General features: G+C 37.8%; 1 protein-coding gene across 1 annotated transcript in view; it reads left to right on the forward strand.

Moving 5' to 3' along the window:
- PTPRC (protein tyrosine phosphatase, receptor type C) overlaps positions 1-21,137 on the forward strand; it is a 45,667-nt gene extending 24,530 nt beyond the window's left edge. Inside the window, exons 2-28 of the mRNA XM_026043776.1 lie at positions 208-234; positions 1,799-1,831; positions 2,601-2,807; positions 3,157-3,267; positions 4,285-4,449; positions 5,066-5,188; positions 5,924-6,079; positions 7,801-7,994; positions 8,851-8,911; positions 9,588-9,696; positions 10,397-10,428; positions 11,276-11,391; positions 11,897-11,987; positions 12,093-12,169; positions 12,378-12,414; positions 12,836-12,933; positions 13,261-13,386; positions 14,369-14,526; positions 15,008-15,143; positions 15,720-15,869; positions 16,284-16,374; positions 17,075-17,208; positions 18,243-18,377; positions 18,690-18,812; positions 19,203-19,381; positions 19,819-19,954; positions 20,783-21,137. Of these exons, the coding sequence (XP_025899561.1) occupies positions 208-234; positions 1,799-1,831; positions 2,601-2,807; positions 3,157-3,267; positions 4,285-4,449; positions 5,066-5,188; positions 5,924-6,079; positions 7,801-7,994; positions 8,851-8,911; positions 9,588-9,696; positions 10,397-10,428; positions 11,276-11,391; positions 11,897-11,987; positions 12,093-12,169; positions 12,378-12,414; positions 12,836-12,933; positions 13,261-13,386; positions 14,369-14,526; positions 15,008-15,143; positions 15,720-15,869; positions 16,284-16,374; positions 17,075-17,208; positions 18,243-18,377; positions 18,690-18,812; positions 19,203-19,381; positions 19,819-19,954; positions 20,783-21,055 (3,278 nt within the window). The 3' untranslated portion in view covers positions 21,056-21,137. The remainder of the gene's footprint in view (positions 1-207; positions 235-1,798; positions 1,832-2,600; positions 2,808-3,156; positions 3,268-4,284; positions 4,450-5,065; positions 5,189-5,923; positions 6,080-7,800; positions 7,995-8,850; positions 8,912-9,587; positions 9,697-10,396; positions 10,429-11,275; positions 11,392-11,896; positions 11,988-12,092; positions 12,170-12,377; positions 12,415-12,835; positions 12,934-13,260; positions 13,387-14,368; positions 14,527-15,007; positions 15,144-15,719; positions 15,870-16,283; positions 16,375-17,074; positions 17,209-18,242; positions 18,378-18,689; positions 18,813-19,202; positions 19,382-19,818; positions 19,955-20,782) is intronic.
- The last annotated feature ends 2,897 nt before the right edge of the window (positions 21,138-24,034 follow it).

Raw genomic sequence — 24,034 nt, forward strand, 5'->3', positions numbered from 1 at the left:
AAGCCTGAGATTTTGGGAGTCAAGTTTTCACAGCATGTGGTTAAATTTCACTTTAGCACATGTAGTTCCACGTGAAACAGTGATCTGAAGAAAAAAAGTCCCTTTCCCATCATGTAGTGTGAATGCTCTTAGTTCTGTTACAGTTTTATTTACTCTCTCTCCCTCTCTCCCTCTCTCCCTCTCTCTCTCTCTCTCTCTCTTTTTAAGGTGATCAGCCAGCAACAACTGCAAATGGTAAGAAACTTCTAATTGCATTACAAAACTGCATTGACTTTTTTTTCTGGTGATTTCTCCATGCTTTGTGTTTTATAATTAAGGAATTACATTGTTGATTATTGCACTGCTGCCTGGCAGTGTGTGCAATGCCCTTCCCTTTGGCTAGTGAAATAGAAAACACTGTCTTAGAAGGCAGAACATGATCAAGAAATTGACCTGCTTTGGAGCAGGAATTTGTGTATATCTTAAAATACCAGTGAAATGAATGAAAAGATCAATGAAAGAGTTGCAGCTCTTCCTAAAGGTGTCCTAAAGGGTTATGTTCCCTCAGTGTTTAGCTGGCTCTGGTTGGACCTTGTAGGAAATTGTATAGAACAGGAACCAAGTGGAGAGCGTTGGCCACGTTTGCTCCACACCTTGCCTGTTTCTGGAGAGCAGCGTGAGATGGTCAGGCAGAGGGCAGGAAATGGATTGTTTTCCTTTASCTTACTTACAGCCTTACAGCCACACTTACCAGGGAATTTTTTTATGCTGACTCCCTCATGGATTATGCCTAAATAATGTCATAAAAGAAAGTCTGTCGCAGTATATTGGAAAACTCCTTAGTAGGCATTGCATTCTTAAAAGTTTGCTTTCTAGTTAAATACTTGTTTTCTGTGTTACTGGGTGCGTGGGCGTAATCTCACCTTCAGGGCTCTTCTCCAGCTTGCACAAACCCTGTAAGGAGGAAAGGGGGAGGATGGACTGGGCAGTGAGATCTGTCTCACGACCTAATGATATGAAAGACTGGCTGTCACTATTCCCTGCTGATGTGATGTGTTGTTTATTTCCTTGCAGATGATTACAGCCCAAAATCCTTGCACAGCACCACCTCACCAGCCAGCATGCCAGCAAACACTGGGATCAGCCCCACTCTCACCATAGGTGACAAACTTGCACACAGACACCGCAATTATGATACTGCAAGCACAGGAAATATTTCAGAATGAGGGCACTAAAGCTCTTTCTTTTTTTTCTTTTTTCTTTGCAAACTTCAGGCATACGCATTAGACATACTGCTGCCTTGAGCTTTAGGGGTGTTAGGAACGTTATTAGTAGTGTATGAATGGTATAGAAGGCCTAAARCCTAAAGCAGTGGTGCACAAAGCAGGTCGATTTGGCCTCTGGAGGGACAGGCAAGACTATTTGGTTGGCACTGCTGCAGCAGCACCACCGTGGGAAGCCAGGCAGCTGTCCCGTCCCTGGGAGAAGGTGTGGTTTGGGAATATGGGAATATTCCCCTGCTTTTCTTATGCTGAAGCGTGCAAGAAATGCCATAAATAACCCACGTGGTACATAGTAATGTCAATGAAAAATGCTGAAGTGCAATGCACAAGGTCTGGAGAGGGAAAGCCAGGGTTGTGGTTAACTAGGTGGCATTTTCTTCTATGTGTTCACGTATGAATGAGCTGCTAAATACTGTACTGGTATYAAATGACTGAAAAAGCTTTTTGAGTGGGATCCGTCATCCTGCTCTCAGGCTGTGTGGAAAAAAAAAAAGAAAAAAAATGGGCAATATTAATTTTGTTTTCTTTTCTTACAGCACCCATCAGAGTGACAACTGAAGAGCCTTGTTGTAAGAACCAAACCCCTTATTAATCTCAGTTCTGCTAGTTGACCAGATCAATAAACTCAAATTGGCAAACTGCATGAGAGAAAACTGATCAGTAAACCAATTAGTTAGCTCCCCAGATTGTTTTGCAAACTGTCCTTCAAGTCAGGAAGTGTTATTAAAGTCACGTTTCTGGTGTTCTCATCTCTGCTAAATGCCTCTCCTGCTTGTATTCAGCAAGAACTTCCCTATTTTTCCCCCTGATGCTACAAACTGTAATTCATAAGTAATGTGAATGCAGAGTTTAGGCATTGGTTTACCTTTCTTCAGAATTAGAGAGCTCTCCCCTTTATAATTTGCAGGAATAGACTGCAGCCATTATATACTAGGTGATTTTAAAAGCTCTGAAATGCTGTGAAAGAGGACATGATGTGGGTTTTTTTGTTCAAACAAATGATTCAATGTGTCAAAGTGAAATAATTATTTTTAAATTGATGTTATAAATTAAAACAAACACAGTTCTGGAATGTTAACTTTTTAATTCTCTAATTCTCCTAATAAGAGAACTATTTAAAAAAATATTTTCCTAAGGAAAATTTCAATTTTGACTAATTTATTTTTTTCAAATAAATGATTAATTTAGGAAAAAAAAGAATAAAAATCAATAAAAGTCATCCAAATCTGTAGTATTTTCTGATTCTCAAAACACAAATGATGTTTGAGATGCTAAAACACACAGTACTTAAAAACAATTTTAATCAATTGTGCACTTTTATCTCTCTTTTTCCTTTAGCTGATATTCGTCACAGAGTACAAAACGGGGCAGATGAGAGTGACGTTGCCCAAGTCACCCTRTACAATCTCCAAGCAAATAAACGATATACTATTTTGAACCGTGTGATCACCAATCAGGAGAGCTACACCCTGCCGCTTCGTCGGTGCCAGAACTACAGTGTTGCACAAGATAACTGTCCAGCAGTGACTTTCACTGTCCCACCTGGTAGGTATAGAAAGAATTTGCTGTTATTTTTAATGCAGATGTTATTATGTTTAATTTTGTTGTACTTTGCTAGTAATCTGTTCTGATTCCAGTTTTGCTGCCATTTGACAGATTATAGATATTATTTAATGTTGCAAGTCCCTTTTAGGAGGATAGTCCATTACCTCCCATCCTTACCTGCAGTAAGGCTTCAGTATTCCCAAGATCCAAATTGTGCTTGGAAATAATTACACTGTGAAAATTGTGTATTCATATTACAGACAAATAAACAATAAAAAAAGATAAAACCAACACTTAAAGAATCAATATAGCGAATATCATCATAACATATAATATTGATCATTTTCAGATGGAACAAAATATTATTTAGAGAGTTCGAAAATAACAAACAATTCTGCAACGATATGTTGGAGTAACCTATTCCAATGTCCTGTGAGCTACTCTCATATCTGTTATAATGGTAAGATGCTTCTAAGATATTTTAAAAGTTGGAAGTTGGTTGGTTGGCTGTTTTTTTAACAGTTTTCATATTTTSTCTTGATGAACAGTTGTCAGATTTAAGGAAAGTTCGGGTCCAGAGAGCTCCTTCCCCGAGTCCACCAGCTTCATGTATTTTAGGCACTGGAGATCTTTGGGCTGGAGATTTCATTTTTCAGGCAGCTGAAGTTTGAAATCTGTGTGGCATGCAGATTTTTGAGAGACTTCCATGTAACCTTTTGATTTCTATGGAAAAACATTGTTTTCTTGGAAATTCAAATCCRTACTATGAATTTTTCCCGATGATTTCCGTGGCACATGTTCCTGGGAATTACCAAATTCTCCTTTAAATGTTACYGGTGAAAAGTAAATATCTGAGCAGATTCAGTGAAAATACACAACCTGATTGCCTATAAGTAATGATTTAATACCTTCACGTTTAATCACTGTACAGTTAATCAAATACATGCTAGAAATCTGTGTGGCCTTTGAAACTCACATTGTTATTTGTAGCATCTAGATTGACTTTTCAAGAGAAGCAGAAGGTATGGCCTTTGTAGGTGTGTATCTTGGTTATCTTGGAATTTGATTTGCTGTGAATCACAGACATTTATTGCTTTGCATGACTTGCCTGCCTTTGTAGACAGCTAGTTTCGCTGTCAGGAAACCTGTGTAGGAAGAAAATATATGTGTACTTGTGTAGGAAGAAAATATATGTGTACTTAAGTCACAGTGGTCTCTAAGCATATATCTGATGTTCTCTTCCTACCTATTTTAAATGCCAATATTAAGTTTTTCTTCGAATATTTAGCAGGATGAGAGCAATAGATTGGGAATGCCAACTGCTAAGATGTTTTCAGGTTATATGGTGTTGGACTGGTTACCTGCTGAGTGGACAGAAATGCATTAGGCTGTTTCTGAAAGCCCCAGTTAAATTAGGACTGGGTATTTTGGGGATTGAGAAAAACATTGATAAAACCTTTCCTTTTTTTGAGTGTAGGTCCAGACTCTTTAAATAAATCTCCGTACGTCTCAGATGGGTATTTGCCTTGTGTGCATCTGCAAGAGTTGTTGCCTGACCACAACTACAGCTGCACTTTTACAGTACAGTATTTGGAAGACAAGTTTCTGAATCAATCCATYGTCATAGAAACAGATTTTGGTCGTAAGTATAACATATAGCTTTGTTTCCTATTTCACAAGATGGTGCAGAGGCCCCTTAGGAATCCCTGTTCCTGTTTCCTGGGAGTGGCAATACCTTTGGAGCACCTTTGCTCAACTGGCCTCAGGTTGTCCTCCAGCTCCTGCTCTCCTTTCCCCCTTCTTTACGGCTCTTCCTTGACTATRGCCACAGTTTGGTTTTCCCTCTCTAATCCCATTCTCAGGCTTACTGGCTTATGCCATGGGAATGTGCATCCACATCCCAAGGCTGGTCAAATGTTAAATTCTTGCTTCTGAAGGCAGGTGTGATGGAACAGTTGCAAAGAGTGGCTTGAGGTAAAATAATGTGGTTTTCCTTGGCCTTGCACATGGCTTAGGTGTTTTTGCTGAATTAAGAAAGAAAGAAAAAAAGAAAAAGAAAAAGAAAAAGAAAAAGATATTCAGCCTATATCGAGTGGCCTGCAAAGGCAGTTTGGGCCAGACGTTACATTTAAAGTTTGTTCCATTCCAAGGAAATCAGAAGAATATAATTTAATTAGAAAAATTAGAATTTAATCAAAGGCCAGCAAATATAGGAATAGTTTTCATTTTCATTCAACCATTTTTTTTTTCTTCAACAGCTCCAGAAAAACCCCGAATTCTTCACGTTTCTCCTTCTAACACRTCGGTATTACTTACATGGCAGGCAGCAGATGACAGTATACACGGCTACTCCGTGTGCTGCAATAGCACTGCCGACTGTGGTAAGTACATATCCCGTTGGTGGGGAATCTTTCATCGCCTGTTTCAGTGTTTACAGAGCACCAAGCATGATGTAATGACAGATCACACTGGAATCTCTTACAACTCTGCAGTCAAAACACTCGAGGGTTTTATTTGTACCCAGCTTTTGTTAAGCTTCTTTCCATTGACCTTGCTCCGGCTTGGCCTCGCGGATCATTCTGTTCTTCATTTCAGAACATCACTCCACAAGCAATCCGTGTTATGCGCCTTTTTTTAAGAAAAAGTCAGGAGAAGATTGTCTTTTCCCCTCTCAGTATTGTGTATGCTGCATTCTGCCTCAGAAAACATTCCTGTGGCCAGTTAGTACATTCTCTGAGAGGTTTTATTCACATTTAATTATGTTTTAAACTTTTAGCAGGTCAGAAGCTTGTGGGAGCTTCATAAATCTCTCTTTACAGATGTACCTGATGTTAGTTTCTGATTTCTGATTGCACCCTTTTTAAATGAAATACTACCAAGAAAATAAGGAAGAAACGACGCAAAAGAAACCCTGAGCCCTTTGCCTGTTTGAGGGGAATATAGTGCTCCCTCTTCCTAAGTGTTCCCTTAACATTAATGAGTGAGGCGATCACGACTCCATCCACAGTAATTAAAGTACAAGTACTCATGACATTGAGTTCAGACAGCTCTGATGAAATGTGAAGGTTCCTGTACACCTAACATAAAATCTTAATTTACCTTATTTTTTTTTCTAGAGGAAAGAGACAGTAACACAAGTGAMTTTACTTGTGAAGGATTATATCCTTATAAAAAGGGTTTTGTATTAGTCACTGCCTATAAAAACAGCAAACACAATTCAGGAAAAATTAGAGGAGCTGTGGCAAATGGAACATATATGACAAAACCAGCAAGTAAGTCTCACGTTTACTTTTATTAACAAGATCATGACTGCAGGAAATATATACCTCCTTATTTTAATTCGTTATATTTWTATATTTTATTACTATTAATTTATTTGGTTAACTGGTAAATATTAAATAATTTTACTGACGCTCTTAGCATTAGTTTTTTGTTTTCAACTATTTTAATGTGCTTTTAATTGCGTTTTCATTATTGGTATTCTTTTTTTTCTGTACTTGACTTTTTGAAAATCTTCCCCTATTCATTCTCACTTCCTGATAAGATTTTTGAAAGTATTTACGTTTTATTGTATAGAGAACAGGATTCCCAGGATTGGTGCCTGCATCCACGTTTGGATCAGTTTCCCYATGCCTGAGTAGTGGTGGTTTCCGAGGCTCCACGTGGGATGAGGGGCAGCTCCCTTTGCTGTGGCAGCCCTTGCATTAGCAGAAACAGCCCCAGTGCTCAGCTCCTGCCCCCACCGTGATCCCAATTCTTTCTTTACTGTACATAATCTATTGATAATCCTATTAGAAGAGCTGAAATAAATACAGATGTTGCACTCTATACATATGTACTTATATACACATATATTTTTAATGCTCAGATTTGGCCTCTTAGTGATTTAATTCTTTCTTTGATTAAAAAAAAAAAAAAATAGAAAAGAAAAAGGCTTCTCTTTTTCTAATTTCTTCCAGTACGTATTCAGTCTCTGGTTCCATCATCTCCAGACTCCACTAATATAAAGATTCAGATAGAGGGAAACTGTAATGGAAATTATAGAGAAATTATACCCGTTGAGATTCTGGATTCAAGTTTATTTTTTAACCATATTGAATGATCAAAAAAAAAAAAATCTTTTTTTTTGAGGGGGTGGAAGAAAAATGTTCTAATGAGGCTGTGATACTTTAAAGTGGTGGGTTTTTTTGTTGTTGTTATTACAAACCTCATTGTTTGGAGCTCCTACAAACATACAAAAATGGATATATAAGAAGCTGTTTGGTCCCTTTAATCCATTTGTGGACTAACATCTTTGGGAAATACAGRGCCTTGAAAGGGACTTCTGGCAGAGTGTTGTTTTTTTTGAACCCTGTCCTCCTGTTGAACATATAGAGCCTCTGTATAAATTTTATTGGTTATCCAATTCTCATGAGCATTGGGATCTCCCCTATGACTCCTGGTCTTTGAGCTAATGAATTTCAGTTTATAACTGAAAGAATACATTGATCACAGTTATCACAGTTACTCCTCTCCTGTCTTTAAGATTAGTTAATTTTTTCCTGGCTTTATGCCAGTTACACAACAGCATGACACTTGAAGCAAATGGATATGAAACCAAAGGATGCTCTTCAAAATGTTCCCTTGGCAGCGAATTTCATTTACAGGCATTTTGAAAATGATAGAAGGTTCTCTGTTTTCCTATATTTTGTCTTTTGTCCTGTGTTCTTCAAATAAGAAGGCTGAGAGAGATGGTTGATACTGTATTTATCTTTGCAACCTGACCATTGCTAGAGCTCTGATATTCTCAGCCATTCCAACTCCAGGCTACAGTTCTTCCACTTAAGACAAGCCTGTGATGAACAGGAGATTGATCTGATTCATCTTATTAAGTTAGCATTGAAATTTTATGAAATACCTTAAGAAAAAGCATGAATAATAGACATGAACACATTGTTGAAATGGTTAGCTTCAAATGATTAAAATAGCTTTTTTACATTTCTTCTGTGAACAGAACCACAGCAAGTGACTGACCTTCGTGTAACCTTGACAGATGATAATGCAGTCCAAATTAAGTGCAGAAATCAAGAAGTGTATGGTCCAAAAAAAATTTTTAGATTGATTTGGGATAATAAAACAAAAAATAAAGAGAATGAGTGTCTTTTTGTAGAAGAAAATCTTTCTTATTTGACGAACTACTCATTTAAGGTATGTATGGTTATTAAATAAAATATATAAACTATTGATGCAAAATTGTTTAAATGGATTTTTTTAAATTGTTTAAATGGATTTTTTGTGTTTTTAGAGTAAAGGTGGCAAATCTGAGTTGTACAATAGCTTGTTATTGGGGACTCATAAGTGTAAACCAGTTCAGACTGGTTTACAGTCTGATGTCCTTACATCAACCTCTCCCAAGACAGCCCTTGTTTCCATATAAAATACCGTCTTCTGAGTGGTTTGTTTATGATTTTCCCTTTCCTGAATGCTTCCTGCTGTTTTCCCTCCTTTTGGGCATTTCATTCTTTTGACTTTTACCTTTTGTCAACTCCTTGGGGCAGCCAGCTATTATTATTATTATTACTATTAATAATAATAACAATAATTAATATATAATTATATAYATTATATAACATACATTATATAATTATATATAATATATAATTAATAATRTAATGTAATATAATTAATAATAATAATAATAATAATGATTATTTGCATCCTGATAGTTCCTCTCAAAAAAGTTAAAGAAAGTAACTACTGGGAGCTGACTCCATTTAGGACTTTTTTTTTTTTTTAGGATTTGAGATGGTGTATTGTAAAATGTGTCCCCTATTTCACTAATATTTTTATTCAGACATCTACATATTTTTGAGACCTAGATCTAGATAATTAGGAGAAAACCTGAACTACACTGTAAATGGCTATACAGAGGTTGGCAGCAGATACTGCAGGCAGGTTAATTAATTGAAAACGAATAGATTTATTTTGAATGCCTGACTTGTTTTCTTTTGTTACTTATTTTCGTGTTACATCTTAACAWCTCTGTTGTTTTTACCTGCTGCAGATCCTTGTCTATAATGACTATTTTGAAGGAGATGCTACAGCTGGCTATGTAAAAACCAGATGTAAGTGAACACATCCAGCATTTTTACATTCGGAATTTTCTCAGCATCCATGATACAGTATAGAGCAATAGTGTAAAATTCAAACTCTGTTTTAATTGTTTCTGATTTGAAATCCTCCATTTTTATAGCTAATGCTATATCTGCAATTTATAGTCCCTTCCAACCTTAACCRTTTTCTGGTTCTGTGTGAAAACCTGTTAACCTTGATCCTTACTGTAGATGAAGTTCACAAATCTTTGGCTTCTTCAAATACCTGTTACTGAAATGTCCTGGTAGCCCTGACAAGAGCTGACAGAAATGGGGTTAAAAAGATTCCAGGCAAAGCAAGAAATACAGGTAGGGTTAATTTAGGAATAGGTCTTTCTGTGCCCAAACACACAGACATCTCATGTTATTTCTTGCAATGAATGTGCAGACAGCTACAGGATGAGCCATTCCTGCAGCGGAGCAGACTGGGCTGGGTCTCAGCTCCTCTCAGCTTCCCTTGCTGTGAAGTTGTTGAGGGTTTTTTTTTTTTAAGACATTAAAGAAAGCTCAACATTTAAAAGTTAATATTAAAAAATATTAAAATCTAATGAGTCCTTGTTCTGAGATATATACAGATAAAAAAGTAAAATGCATGTGCTGTTGATTATTTGTTCAAGACATACTATGTTTATTCTTTTTCTGTTACTAGACAATTCCAGGGCCCTGATTATATTCTTGACTTTCTTGATCATTGTGACCTCAATTGCTTTACTMCTGGTTCTGTATAAAATCTATGATCTCCATAAGAAAAAGCTCAGGTAAGCTTCACACTTCTCTCCTCCTTTTATAAAAATGTAAAGTTTTACTCTGTTTTTCAGCAATGCTTCTCACAGTATTGCAAGCTTAATATTTTGGAACAGACTTAATATTATTTGTATTTTATTTGGAACAGACATTATTTGTCTATTCCAATATCGTCAGACAATATTATTTGGAATAGACATATTTTCATTTTAACAAGTAAAAGAAACTCAGAATCATTTTTGGTGATTTGTCTAGCAATGTAAAGGTGAACTGATGAGCCAGGGCAGAAGGTGTTTTCATTACTTTTGTGGATAAATAGTTTAAAGGATCTAGGAAACTTTTCCTTCATGTTTTAAATGAAAATAAGAAGTGTGACACCCGAATCTTTAGCAAAAAATTGAAGAGCTGTAGTCRGGACAGAATCATGTGGCCAGTAAAGCAGCTTTATGAGGGCTCCTCATTTCTCYCCCCGACCTGTGCCAAGCCTTCCCCAGCTCCAAGGGGACAGGGGATCCCAAGGCAGGGACCCAACCACCTCTTCCAGGTGGCTCCGAGTCCTAATTGCAGCAATCCTCATGTGCCAGGGGCTTGCAGGGTGCTCTGATGATGACTGAAYTCCCTTTGTGGTCATATATGAACCTGCATCCATTTAACTCGTTATCAAATACATTTCTCAGTAGTCAAAGCTTTTACTGATGCTTTTGCTTCTTACAGCAATTCTTCTGAAGATGTGAGTCTTGTCAAAAGTGAGTATTTTTAATCTATATATCTACCAAATGGAAATAAGGTATTAGTCATATGTTCTGTTGCCACTTTTTAATGATTTACATGCTAAATAATGTGCATTATAGATACCAATGTGAAACTCATTTGGAGAAAAAAGTACACCAGTAAATACATTCCATAGGTATTTATATAAGAATGAACTGAAATTTTATAAGAATATTTGGAGAGCTCATATTATTTTATCATGCAAACAGTTTTGTTACCTTAAATAATGGTCATGACATATTTAACTTGAGAGGATCTCCAGAATCTTATATGACCTTAACTTATATGACTTTAACCAGAATCTTATATGACCTTAACCAGAAATTTCCCTTTTCAGAGCAAGAATTCAAACATATCCTATCACTGCAATGTTTTGAATTCATTTTTTTAATTTAAAATTTTGAGCTTTGACTCTTTTTTCAAAGCCAAAAGTTTGCAAACAGCGTTATATGCAACCTTGTGTACAGGATTTCAGGCTCTGTGAAGACAGAATCATGTAACTCTAGTGTGTTTGCTGTGACCCAAATGTGACAACTGCCACTCTGTTTAACAGCTTGGCTGATGYGAGGTCCCTGCGTGTGGCCTCTTCCTGATGTGTCCCCAAGTCCATAACAGAGGAGATGCTCTTATTCCYGTGGCCTGTTTGTTCACAGAGGAGGCTTGGGGACAGCATTTTCTGAAAAATAAACATGGTTTACGTCAATTGAATAGGCTTGTCCTTTTGTTAACTCATTTGCCAATGTGAAGAACACATTTACTGAAATGTTAATTTGTGTTTTAAAAGCCTGTAAAGATAAATAAACATTCAACATCTTTACGCAGTTAATGATGATGAAAAGCAACTTATGAACATCGAGCCAATACCTTCAGARCAGTTGTTGGAGACGTACAAGAGGAAGATTGCAGATGAAGGAAGACTTTTCTTGGATGAATTTCAGGTTTGTCATTGGCTCAAAATACCCTCGGACTTAGAGACAGGGTATTGTGTTCACTCTATATATGTATATATTTCTCTGTGTGTCATTATACACAGACACATTTATAAAATCTAAAAATTAGAAGTGATTTCTTATCTAAGCTCATGTAAAGTCAAATACGGCTTCAGTTAATTTTGTTACTTTGTCCTCTTTTTTTTCTGAGAGTGTCTTTCAGCAAAGTAGAAAAGGTGTGATCTTAATTCTTGTTCAAGAGTATTTTTGAAGCACATTTTGCAGTGAATTGTTACGTAGCCATGGGGATATAAAAGTTAAATAATCATAGTTAATGGAAAACAGATTTCATATTTATTTCAGACAACATGTAAGAAAAATATGAAAGAGCACAGTATGGGAATGTTATCTTCCAAATTGTTATTTGCACCAAACTACTTTCATATGCATTTTTTTTGTAAATAGAAGCTATTTTGATTATCTGTGCTTATCTAATAAATACTGTATTTTACAGAGTATTCCTAGAATTTTCACTAAGTTTCCAATAAAGGAGGCCAAAAAAAGCCATAATCAGAACAAAAATCGTTACATTGATATTCTCCCGTGTGAGTATTTGTCACAATTTCTTCACGTTCTATTAATATTTGTTTTCACTTAAATTAATGCCTTGGTTGACAATGTAATTATTTTGTTTCAAATGATTTAAACAGATGATAAGAATCGTGTTGAACTCTCAGAGCTACCAGGAGACCCAGGATCTGACTATATCAACGCCAGTTACATTGATGTGAGTGACTTTGGTTCATAAAATGTCACAGGTGCTTTTGAAAAAATCTGTAGTCTGTACATACCAAACACCTTTGATGATTTCCATCTTTTAATGTGTTTGGTATTATTGGCATTTTGCATGTTGAACTCATTTCTAAAGTTGCAAAACATTTTATATTGTCCATGCTTTCTTTTTAAAAGCTGAATAACATTGTATGTTTTTATAGGGTTTCAAAGAACCAAGAAAATACATTGCTGCACAAGGTAATTTTTAACCTTGAAAGAATTCCCTTTCTTTATTCACCTACTTTTTATTAAAATGTAGTCCAATAATCTTAATAAATTTAAAGAAAATTTAAAAGACTGGCTTTTGAAATTTAACACCAAAAAGTTGCCAATGTGTTTTAGCTTAGGGCGTTTTGTGAAGATGGCCAAATTATACTTCATAGGCAGATTTGCCATGATGGATTGTTTCACACCAACAGTTTTTGTTTCACAGCTATGGAATAAAAATACATATATATGATTGTAGGTTAATGACAGCAGTCATAACAAAATCAAGTCTGTTGCTRTTATTTGCGTGATCACTGGTGTTAGCTTTTGAGACTGTGTATCAGCAAGGAAAGGGCTTTTCTGTCCAGCTGCACTCTTTGGAAAAAAAATCTATTCAAATATCTCTTGCTAGGCCCCAAGGATGAAACCACAGATGATTTCTGGAGAATGATCTGGGAACAGAAGGCAACAATTATTGTCATGGTGACTCGCTGTGAGGAGGGAAACAGGGTGAGAAATATCCATCCATCCATCCATCCATCCATCCATCCATCCATCCATCCATCCATCCATTTTTTTAATCTGCCCTCCTTGCCCTTCCTTTAACATGAAGGTTGGATGTTCTTTTTTTCCCCCCTTATTCCAGGTACAGAAGGGAAGCAGGGGGGTGGAACCTGGATTTTGGCTACTTTGAAAGGTTAGCAGCATGCAGAATTTATGGGAAGTTGGAGAATTGTTCTGTGTTATTAGTGAAATTAGATCAGACTTTCCTCTAGCTCTCGCCTCTCTGCCACTTTGCTGTCATGCTGCTCACCAACGATTTTCATGTTTTCATAGAACAAATGTGCCCAGTACTGGCCGTCAATGGAGAATGGCTCAGCAACATATGGGGACATTATTGTGAAGATCAACGAAAGTAAAGTGTGTCCAGACTATATCATTCAGAAACTACATATTACAAATGTAAGTTGACTTAGGAATGCAAGAATTACTTGAATTGGAATGTATGTCTAGAGTCCGATCAGTTGTATTGAGTGATTATTTAAAGCATGAGAGGAATCTGCCAGCAACGAAAGATACTTTACTGTTTTGCCCCAAGAGACATGTAGTTTGAGAGAAAACGTGTGGATGAAAGGATTGTTAAGAACCTGTAGTGGCATTTCCACAGTTTGACTTCAGGGAGGCAGCTTAGTTTTGGCTGTGTTATGYATTTAAATTAAGCATACACTGAGAGAATATGGTCAGAAAGTCACAGCAACTCCTGATTCTTGACAGCAGAATTCTAGCCAACCAGTCTTGGTTGTGTTTTTCTTTTCTGCTGTATCTTCTTTGGTATAAATCTCCTTGTTGCATGTTCTCTTAAAAATAAGAGAATGGAAACAGTCTGAWTGGACTGCTGGTTTATTTTCAACCATTTTCTGCAGGAAAAAAAAAATGCCATTGACATGTCTTTCTCATTCTGTTTTACAATCGTGCTTATAAAAATATATGTTCTCTCCTTGATTCTAGCAATGGCACATGAGAGTAGGACCTAAGACTAGATGTGCTGTAAGCCTTAATCAGCTGACTTAGAGAGAGACACTCTCTTTGAGTGTGACTTAAGCTTTCCTGTATCCTGTACTCCTACTCTAGGTTTATATTTTGTCATAGACTAGCCTTAACAGTAAATGTTTGTGATGTGTCTGCAGCAATGCTTTGTACCTCTTGCCTGCMCTCTATTCTGGTTGTGTATCCCTGATGCGTAGTTCTTGATTGCTATTTTTAATTAAAATTAGGTRAGAAAAATGGCTTAACCCAAGAAACTTTTAGAACCATATGACAATATACTGATTGACGTTTCTGTTACAACATCTAGTGACTGCTTTAAAATATATTTTTTTTCTGCTTTATATACCTACACTTTATTTTGGTATAGCATAAAAAAAGCATTTCTCATTTTTTCTAGGGAAGGGAAAGGACAGCTGGAAGAGATGTCACTCACATTCAGTTCACGAGCTGGCCAGACCATGGAGTCCCTGAGGATTCACATCTTCTTCTCAAGCTGCGGCGCAGAGTTAATGCCCTCAGCAACTTCTTYAGTGGCCCAATAGTGGTTCATTGCAGGTGAATATTAAGAAGTTATGCTAAATGCTAAATAAACAGGAAATGGAGTTATTCAGAAAAAGGGAGCTGTTAAAGGTCAGTAATATCTGTCCAAAGCCAAGTTTTGTGAGTTGCTTACTCGCGAGTGAGGTTGCCAAAGATGCATTAAAAAGCCTGTTTTCTTTGAGATCAGTTTCCACTGAGGTTGACTATAACTGAGGATACACACACCTTTGGAAAGCAGCCAGATAAATGTCAGGCTACCCTGGCTATAAACACCATGTTTTGAAATATTATCCTTATTTTCATTAACAGTCATTTAAAATACAAATCCATCAGTTTCCCTATTGCTGAGCGGTTGATAACAAGAGCTGCTCTCCTTTGTTCCATCTCCAGCCGTTCCAACGGGTTTTCCCCTTGGCTTTGCTCCCTGCTCCCCTCTTGGAGAGGGAGCCAGCAGTACCCCTGCCTCCCAGTAACTGCTTCCCTGTGTGCTTTCCAGCGCCGGCGTGGGCCGCACTGGGACGTACATCGGAATCGACGCGATGCTGGAGGGCCTGGATGCCGAGGGCAGGGTGGATGTTTATGGCTATGTTGTGAAGCTGCGTCGACAGCGATGCCTCATGGTTCAAGTAGAGGTATCTCCATAAAATTCCTCTCACTTAACACTCTGCCACGTTAATGCTTCTTCAGTATTTCTTGAGGAAGAGTGAGGTCAGTCATGGGTGAAGCCRGAGTTCAGTTGAAGCTGTTTAGAGAAAATACAATTCTGAAAAGATGATGAGAGAGAAAAACTTCCAAAAAAAAGTTTTCAACTTTAGAAGCTGTACAATTTTCATACTGTAAAAATTGTGTGGGATTTTCAGTTGAGTTGAAAATACAGTAGAAGTTGATGAGATGTATGTGTGCTTGTAATTTATTTAGACATTCTAAAGGTATTTCAGATCTTAATTATTGTTTCTTCAATGACATTACATATACTTGCAGAACACCTTTCATCCAGCATACCAGATTTGCTCAAAAAGGTTTTAACAGGAAGCCATTAAGATTTTTAATAGCTGTATTTAATGGCACTTTAATGTTAATGTTTATTATTCTTACCATGAATAACATCATGTGAGTAATAGCATCTTACAATAGTTTTAAAAAGTGATATGGCTTTTTTTTGTTCATTAATAACCTCACTTTTAAACCTTTCCAATGGGAAACACCAGTCACAGTACATCCTCATCCATCAAGCACTAGTGGAGTACAATCAGTAYGGAGAAACCGAGGTCAGTCTCTCAGAACTGCATTCTTACCTTACAAATCTGAAAAGAAAAGATCCTCCAAGTGATCCATCTCTGCTGGAGGCAGAATTTCAGGTAAATACAGCTGTACCCTAGCTCTTCATTGGCTTAAATTAGAATTTGCCTTGCTTATTAATCATGAGAAAAAGATACCATGCCTAACAGATCACTTCGTGCTATTTTAATTCTCTGGCACAGACATAATTGCTCCACCTTCACGAAGAGACTTACAAAGCAATGAAATTGCATTCCTACCTTTGATATTAATGTTTTCCATAAAGTTTAGGGGARTTGAATGATTACTTGTGTCTGTGTGCATGATTTCTTCGGTCATGGTATATGGTATAGTGAACGCTTTCAAACTGTAGTCCAAAAGTTTATCGAATTAAAAATAAAAAGAGCAGAGGCACTGGGAGATGAATGTAGGTTCTGGCTGTCCAAAAGAGACCATGAGCCATTTTTATAATCCCAAACATCCTGTTTCTTTAGAGGCTGCCCTCCTATAAGGGCTGGCGGACGCAGAACATAGGGAATCGAGAGGAGAACAAAACTAAAAACAGGAATGCCAACACAATTCCATGTGAGTATTTTCCATGAACTTTGTTATAGTCTCCATTTCCCTGAAAGAAACCTACTACATTTTGAATAAATTRAGGCAGTAAATTACCTTATTGACATATATTTCTCATTTGTCAMTTCTATCAATGTTGTAAAATTAGAAACTAATAATGTTTTGAGAAAGAAAATAAGATTTTTTAACRTATGAATTTTCAGGAGTGTTTAATTCTATTAATTCTATTCTGAAGGAGTCTTTCTCATATCCTCACTTTTCCCAAGTTGGCTTTTGACATTACCCAGTATGGAGAAGGCCTTAGCCCTCTCCTGTGAGAATCTTTCTCCTCCCACCTTGAGCCTTTTCCCAGTAAGGATAKTGCTGCCTCACATTGGTCTTGGCTTGTGTTGCAAGAGTTTTACAGAATCGTCCCTCAGTTCCCTGATTTCCTTCTCTTGCTAGGAGAGTAACAAATGAGTGGATATCTGGTAGCATGACCCCCTATTCGGAAGCTGATACAATCCAGGGTGGTTGGATGAGCTTGTCTTTGCTCCCAGTGCAAAGTGACTAAACCCGAGGAAACACAAACCATTGTTGTGTGTGGCCATAGTCACCCAGTGAATAAAAACAGCACTTGGGATTCCCTAGAAAAAGCAGGAGAGTGATGACACGAGGAAGGACGGTACTCTTGCTGAGCAGCATCGTGGTGACACTTTGTCTTACACAGATGACTTTAACCGAGTGCCAATCAGGACCGAAGAGGAGCAAAATAAGGAGACTGAACATGATTCAGATGATTCCTCAGATGGGGACAGCGACTGTGAGGAGTCAAGCAGATACATCAATGCTTCCTTCATAACTGTATGYATTTACATCTCACAAGCTTTCAACCAAAACTTGCTGATAAGTATATGCTAACTTGTACTTTGTTCTCTTGTTGGCTTCACAAACAGAACTGCAGTAACCTGAAAAGGGAAGATCTGACATTTGATTGGCAAACCCGTTTATGGGTTTGAAAAATTGAAATCATTGAAATCTTTTCAATTTTGGTGCAGGAATGAGATGGAGTTTTTCCCCCTTTCATAGTCCTAGACCATGCTATCACCAAAAAGTTCTAACAAATACAGAAAAGAGGGATTTTTTTTTTCTTTATGTTTTCTTTTCTTTATGTTTAAAATCACAAGATTTCAGCTGGCCTAGGAGTGGCCAACTTTTCCAAAACAGGGTATTTGTCTACACACAAATTGATTTGTATTAGTATTTTCAACTGCAAGTGAAACATGAGTATACTTATTTGCATTTACAGAACTGTACCAGTGAAAACTGAGGCCAGGGGTATTTGGAATAACATTTACTTCTGCAAGAAATAGAGCAGCTACTGGTCACCAAAGAAGACAAATGCTTAGGAAATTATCAGATGAATTATGGTTACCTGGATTCTCTGAAATGAGAAGTACAGTTCAGATGCCTGATCAGAGTATTTTTACTTTTGGATAGTTCAGTGTGAACTAACTGGCTCATCAGCTCAGTTGTATGGGATAAACTTAATTTGTTAGAAGACTAATAACAGTTGTTCAGAATTATGGTCACATGCATTATCATACATACACAAATCATAATCTGTGTACATTGGCAGGCTGAGCTGTTACCCACTGCAGCAAGGGTATGTCTTGGTGTCATTCTAGAGGGATATCTTTATATTCAGTTTCAAATCGCTTGGCTATTCCTGTTCCTCTAAGATCATTGCCTTCTGGGACAGGCAGATTTTCCTTCATAAACAAAAGGGACCATTATTTTATTTTACTGGAAGGTCTTTAAATGACAAGACAACTTCTTGCATGAAGATAGCGTTTTGGAAAAATTTAAGGAAAAGATGTTCTAAATTTCTTTCCCAGGGCTATTGGGGCCCCAAAGCCATGATTGCAACTCAAGGACCACTGCAGGAAACAATCGCTGACTTCTGGCAAATGGTTTTCCAAAGAAAAGTCAAAGTCATCGTTATGCTGACAGAGCTGAAGGAAGGAGATCAGGTGAGGAAGGCGTCATCTTTACACTGCACCCCAAGGGTCTCTGTGTGCAAAGAAAACGCTTCACTGCAATCTCTTGTTCCCTCCCTCCATTTAAAAGTCTTTGATAACAATTTCTAAAATACTTTTTTTTTATGATTTACTTTGTTAATTTACCATACACCGAATTTTTGAGGGAAAGAGTTCATTGGTGATATATTTTAGAATATAGCAAAACTSCTTCTACTTCAAACTGAATGCTTTCTGTAAGTGCACACAAAAAGCAAAATAAAAGCAGATTTGAAAAGTACTGACTTCTACTTTTATGTATTTTAGGAATTCTGCACACAGTACTGGGGAGAAGGAAAGCAAACATATGAGGGCATAGAAGTACAAATGACAGATACTRCCTGCTGCCCTAGCTATACCATACGTGCATTTGATGTTACACATCTCAAGGTAATTTATTTATTTTTTTTTAATTACAAAAAAAATCACATTTCTTAGAAACTTCGTGTAGAGTGAAGAAAGATAATGCACAGTTGCCAGGATAGTTCCCATAGCACTTACCTCCTTCTCTAAGAAATTGAAGTATTTTTTTTTGTTTTGGACCAGAAGTCAACCTTTAGTAATTTACTGAGAAGGGTGATAGACAATTCAAAGGAGGTGAGTACTGTTTTACTTTGGTTGATATCTAAGTTTTGCTCAATCTTATGTTCACAAAAAGGCAAAATTTATCTCACCATGCAGTTTACAAGCTTTATTTTGTAGATCATCTGCAATAGATCTACTATGTGAATCTTTACTGATAGTGTGAACATTGAATATGTTTCTGCTGCTGTTTTGCAGAGGAAAGAGACCCAGAAGGTTTATCAGTATCAGTACCACAAGTGGAGCAGCTYGGATGTTCCCGAAAACCCCAAAGACTTGGTCAGCATGATTCTAAACCTCAAAGAGAAGCTTCCAACTAGACCAAGCTCCGAGGACAACAGAGGCAACCGCTGTGTCCCAATCGTCATCCACTGTCGGTAGGTGTAGGCACACACCTACCTTCCTAGCTCTACCTTCTACATTTATTTAACAGCTGCATTTTTGTAATTTCCACCTTTTCACAAAAGTCTTTGTATGTGCCTGGAGACTCAGCTGTCCCCTTGAATAGTTCCAAACTGAACATTTTGATTGCAGTGCTCAAAAGTGAAAACTCTGGTGTATCATCTAAAACAGAATAATCCTGGCTAACAGTTGCTGAGGCCATGTTCTCTCTTCTCTCTTAAATGATCATATGAGATRTAGGTAGAACTTGGACAAGGTAGATATGCCTTTTTGTGCCCTGCAGATATTTTTAGCTGCAGCAGCTTCAGTCAGTTAAAAATGTTTGGGAAATGTAATTCACTCTTCAGTCTTTGAAATAAATCTATCTAAATCATGCYGATTTTACATTTTAAAAATGTGCATCTTCTTCTAGCGATGGATCCCAGCAAACTGGTGCATTTTGTGCTTTAATGACCCTCTTGGAAAGTGCAGAAGTAGAAGAAGTAGTAGATGTTTTCCAAGTGGTAAAAGCTCTTCGGCGCACCAGGCTCGGAGTGGTCTCCAGCTTTGTAAGTCTATCTTATGAATTACAAGGACAAGCTAAGAGATTATGTAAAACAGTCAGGAATATCTTTGCAACTTCATGCATCATTTCTGTGTAGGGAACACTAATTATAATGAGGACATTCACAGTCTTTCATAACTACTTGGGAATTGGCCATTATGGATGAGAATGAAGGAATTTGTGGGATGTCCAAAGCTGCATTTCTGTACATCTTTGTGGAAGGGTTGTAAATTTAAAAAAGGTTGTAAAATTATAAACTAAATCAGTTGAGGCTTCTGCAGTTGCTTAAAGAAGTGACATACGCAGTGTCCTTTAATCTCTGCAGAGCTGAAAGTCTGATTCATTTGGGAGCTTAGGAGCCATAAAATTAATTTTAAGCACTCTACAGCAACTGCTGCTCTGTGGCTTAAACTGTGTGTTTAACATCCAACAAACCATCTAGTTTTGGTCAATGTGCAGCAAAATAGTAGATAACTCTTCTTGAGTCCTTATAATGTGTGTTGACTACAACTTAGATATTCTGAAAAACATATTTTTGGTACTTTACCTTGTAAAACCAAGAGGACCAAGAGGTATTTAGAGATGCTTAACTGAGAACACCTGGTAGAAGCAGTCACAGAGACATTACATAAATGTGAAATTAAAACTAAACCATAGAACCTAAACCCTGTAGGCCAAAAGTTGTGGAATTTGCTCTGTATATATCCTCCATGTTCCACATTTTCAAGATTTAATTAAAAAAAAAAAAAAAAGAAAGAAAATGCATGAGCATTTCTTCTCATGTAGTGGACATTGCATTCATCCTAAACTTTTTTTTTTTTTTTTTAATTAGGAACAATATCAATTTCTATATGATACCATTGCCAACACCTACCCTGCACAGAATGGACAAATAAAGAAGAACAGCCAGCAGGAAGTTAAAATTGAATTTTGCAATGAAGTAGAAAAAACAGATCAGGAAGCTGACTTGATCACTATTGATCTCACCTCTCCGACGCCAGAGGGAAATGAGGCTTCTGAAGCATGTATGGATTCTAAAGCTGCAGATAGCACTAAGGAGACAGACAGCTCTATAAATGGTCCCACAACTCCAGTTTTAACTTAGAGGCTATATTAAAATTAGGCACGTGTCATTTTTCTATGTGCAAAAAATCGTAAACAAAATAGGAAGTACATGATTTCTTCCTCTTCCCACATATTTTTTTAAACATTTACTGTTATATCAGTTTTTCAAAGGTACAGCTTTGTCAGAATACTTGAAAATAGGAAAGTGTGACAAAGAACTGTGAAAAAATATTTTTTGTAGACTTGCATTTCATACTTCAAAATTATTTTCACAATTTTATACTTTTAAAAATATGTACAGCATAATACTATGCTCTCATGCTGAGCAGTGGGAAGATCTTTTTTTAAAAAAACTTGTGTAATAAGGAGAAAAAGAGATCTCAGAACACCAGGTTTACTGTGTTACAAGTACAGGTCTGTTTTCAAAGCTACTAGCAAGTAAATTAACTCACAGGTAAGAGAATGTAATAGAACTTCAGGAGTGCTTAGCAAGCACAGATTTCATTAAATTTTGTGGAACTTGTATAACTTTGCCAAGCAATCTTAAATGCTTATCATTTACACTGTGTATGAACCAAAGAAGTCAAACTTTCAGAGCATCTGACCCTAYGTCCTTTCACATCCGTGTGGACTATCAGCTTTGCATTTTTCTAAACTGCCTCAAGATGTCCTTGTTGCTCCACATAAATTCATCTGAGATTTCCATTGCAGACTCAAAGAATAAGATGTGGAAACCAGCATGCTGAATGACTGCAAAAATCCTGATAGGAAATGCATTGGGTTGGCTTTGAGAGCTTCAAATACTGTGTGCTGGCACATCTGTTKCTTTATATTATATAATTTAAAAAGAATACTTCCCTGAAACTGCCTGTGCATTGAAGAGTCTTGTGCAATTTATAGTACATGCTTCCCCCCCATATTGTAGATTTTAGATTTTGTTTTTGAATGATGAGGTTTTGTATGTTACTGTTGTGACAATTTTGCTATTTCTTACCTATTTCCTACTGGATTTTAGCTAGCAATTTYAGAATAAAAAGGATAATATTTGAAATGGTGGAAATGATTTTGTTCTACTGGACTGTGTAAATAGATCATTTTCTTGCAGAGTATCTTGTGTTGCCAATGAGTGGAGTTTTCAATAGAAAAAAAAATGCACCATTTAATATTTATAAAACTGTGTGAACCCAAGTTATTGCTCTAAGCCTGTCTTTACAGATGAAGAAAAGCCCTTCATTCTGCCACTAATGGAGGTCACTAAAGTCAGTGGCACTGGCTGAGGGCTTCTCATTTATCACTGCATATTCCTAATYTCCCTTTACAGAACATAACTGAAAATACAGGTAAACAACATGTAGAGACATACTTGGTTAAAACATTAATTGTGCAGCTGATGTAAATTAGATATTCAGCTGGAGAGGTGAGTGAAAAATTCTACATCTAGATAAAAACCTAGATGATTTTACATTCTTTGAATTGTTGCCTAGAGTGGCACATTTTCAAAGAAAAAWTTGGAACTGTGTTAAATGTTGCCTAATCGCCATCTCCGTTATCAGACTTATTGGCAAAACAAGGCCCTGCATTGAAGCCCTGCTCAGGTGCATCGTCCCTGAAGCGCGCWGCTCCAGGGGGCAGATTTTGCCTTTTTATTGTTATTTTCATGTCAAAAATACGAATCRCGGAGGTGCTGGGCAGGGCACGTGCGGGAGCGGCGCGTGCCGAGCCCGGCGCCCGCGCGCGCTAACGACCCGTAACGGTCGCCTAACGGCCGTTAACGGTCGCCGCSGCGTGAAGCAGGCGGCGCGGGGGGGAGCGGCTGCGCTTAAGTTGAGCAGTTTCTTTGCCTTTTTCCACGCATCAGCTGTACGTTAGAAAAACGGTAAGTTTTTCCTCCTGCGGAAGGACGGGCTGCAGCCTGTTTTTAAAGATCTGGTGAAGTGCAACTGAGAAAGTGCGTAACCTTGAAGGTGGAAGGTAATTGTAAAATTCTAAGCAAGTTTATATTCCTGTTACCTCTTTGATGTTGGAAAAATAATGAGGGATGAAACTTGATAGCATAAAAAAGATGTTGCATTATTAGCCCTAATAAACAGGGCGTCACTAGGTAATTCTGTACTGGGGCTCAGGAGCATCAGCAGCGCGTTGTGGTACCAGATTTGTGAAATTTAGGGGATGAATGTTTTTCAGGAGAAAAGGCACCTGTCTTTTCTTCCTTTTCATCTTTTCTCTGGGATGTCTGTCGGATGCCCCAGCTGCACACACATTTGGCTCATGGTGCTGATGTTCTCTTATGCACTCCTGTCTAGTTGCCACTAGGAAAAAAAAAAAAACACAGAGTTTAATGTAGAGTGTTTAAAATATTTTAGCAAGTGGRGGCTCAGGCTCTTCTTGGAGACTGCACTTTAAGCTCTGCTGGCCCTGCCTGGATGTGTAGAAGGCGCCAGGGCCACGGGAGCTGGTGGCCAGGTCCGTGGGCCGTGGCCATGAGCGCCGCGCGCCGCCAGGCTGCGCTGAGCCCCTTCAGTGCCTGCGCTCTGCCACGCTGCTGAACACGCTGCTGAACATGCTGCCGAACACGGCTGTGTCTGTGCGGCACCGCGCACACCGCGGCTGCGCCTCCCCAACACCAGGCACTGCACCTGGCCGCGAGGCTTTGCCAGGCCGGGCCTGCTTAGCGCCAAGACTTGCTTGTGTGCGTCATGTAGTCCTAGCTCTGAACTAAAGCAGTTGATGGATCCTTCATTGGCAGGTCCGAGGGTAAAAATGCAGAGTGGGGAAAAGGCACCGCTGGGTGTGTGGCTGGGGGATTTGAGAGGGACAGGTTTCAAAAAGAAGTTGCCAAAAAAAAAAATACGAACTGCAGGTGAGCTAGAGTGGGTTGCACACACTGCAGAGTGTCTGTGCTGTCACAGAATAAACCCATGCTGGCATTGGTGTCTACTGCAAAGTTGTTTGTCTGCTCTCCTGCTGCTGCAACAAAAATCAGTGTGGATGTTCTTCAGCTGCAGAGAAAGATGATAAA

This window comes from Nothoprocta perdicaria, unplaced genomic scaffold, assembly GCF_003342845.1.
Source record: "Nothoprocta perdicaria isolate Ctin4 unplaced genomic scaffold, notPer1 scaffold_34, whole genome shotgun sequence".
NCBI classification, from domain to species: Eukaryota; Metazoa; Chordata; class Aves; order Tinamiformes; family Tinamidae; genus Nothoprocta; species Nothoprocta perdicaria.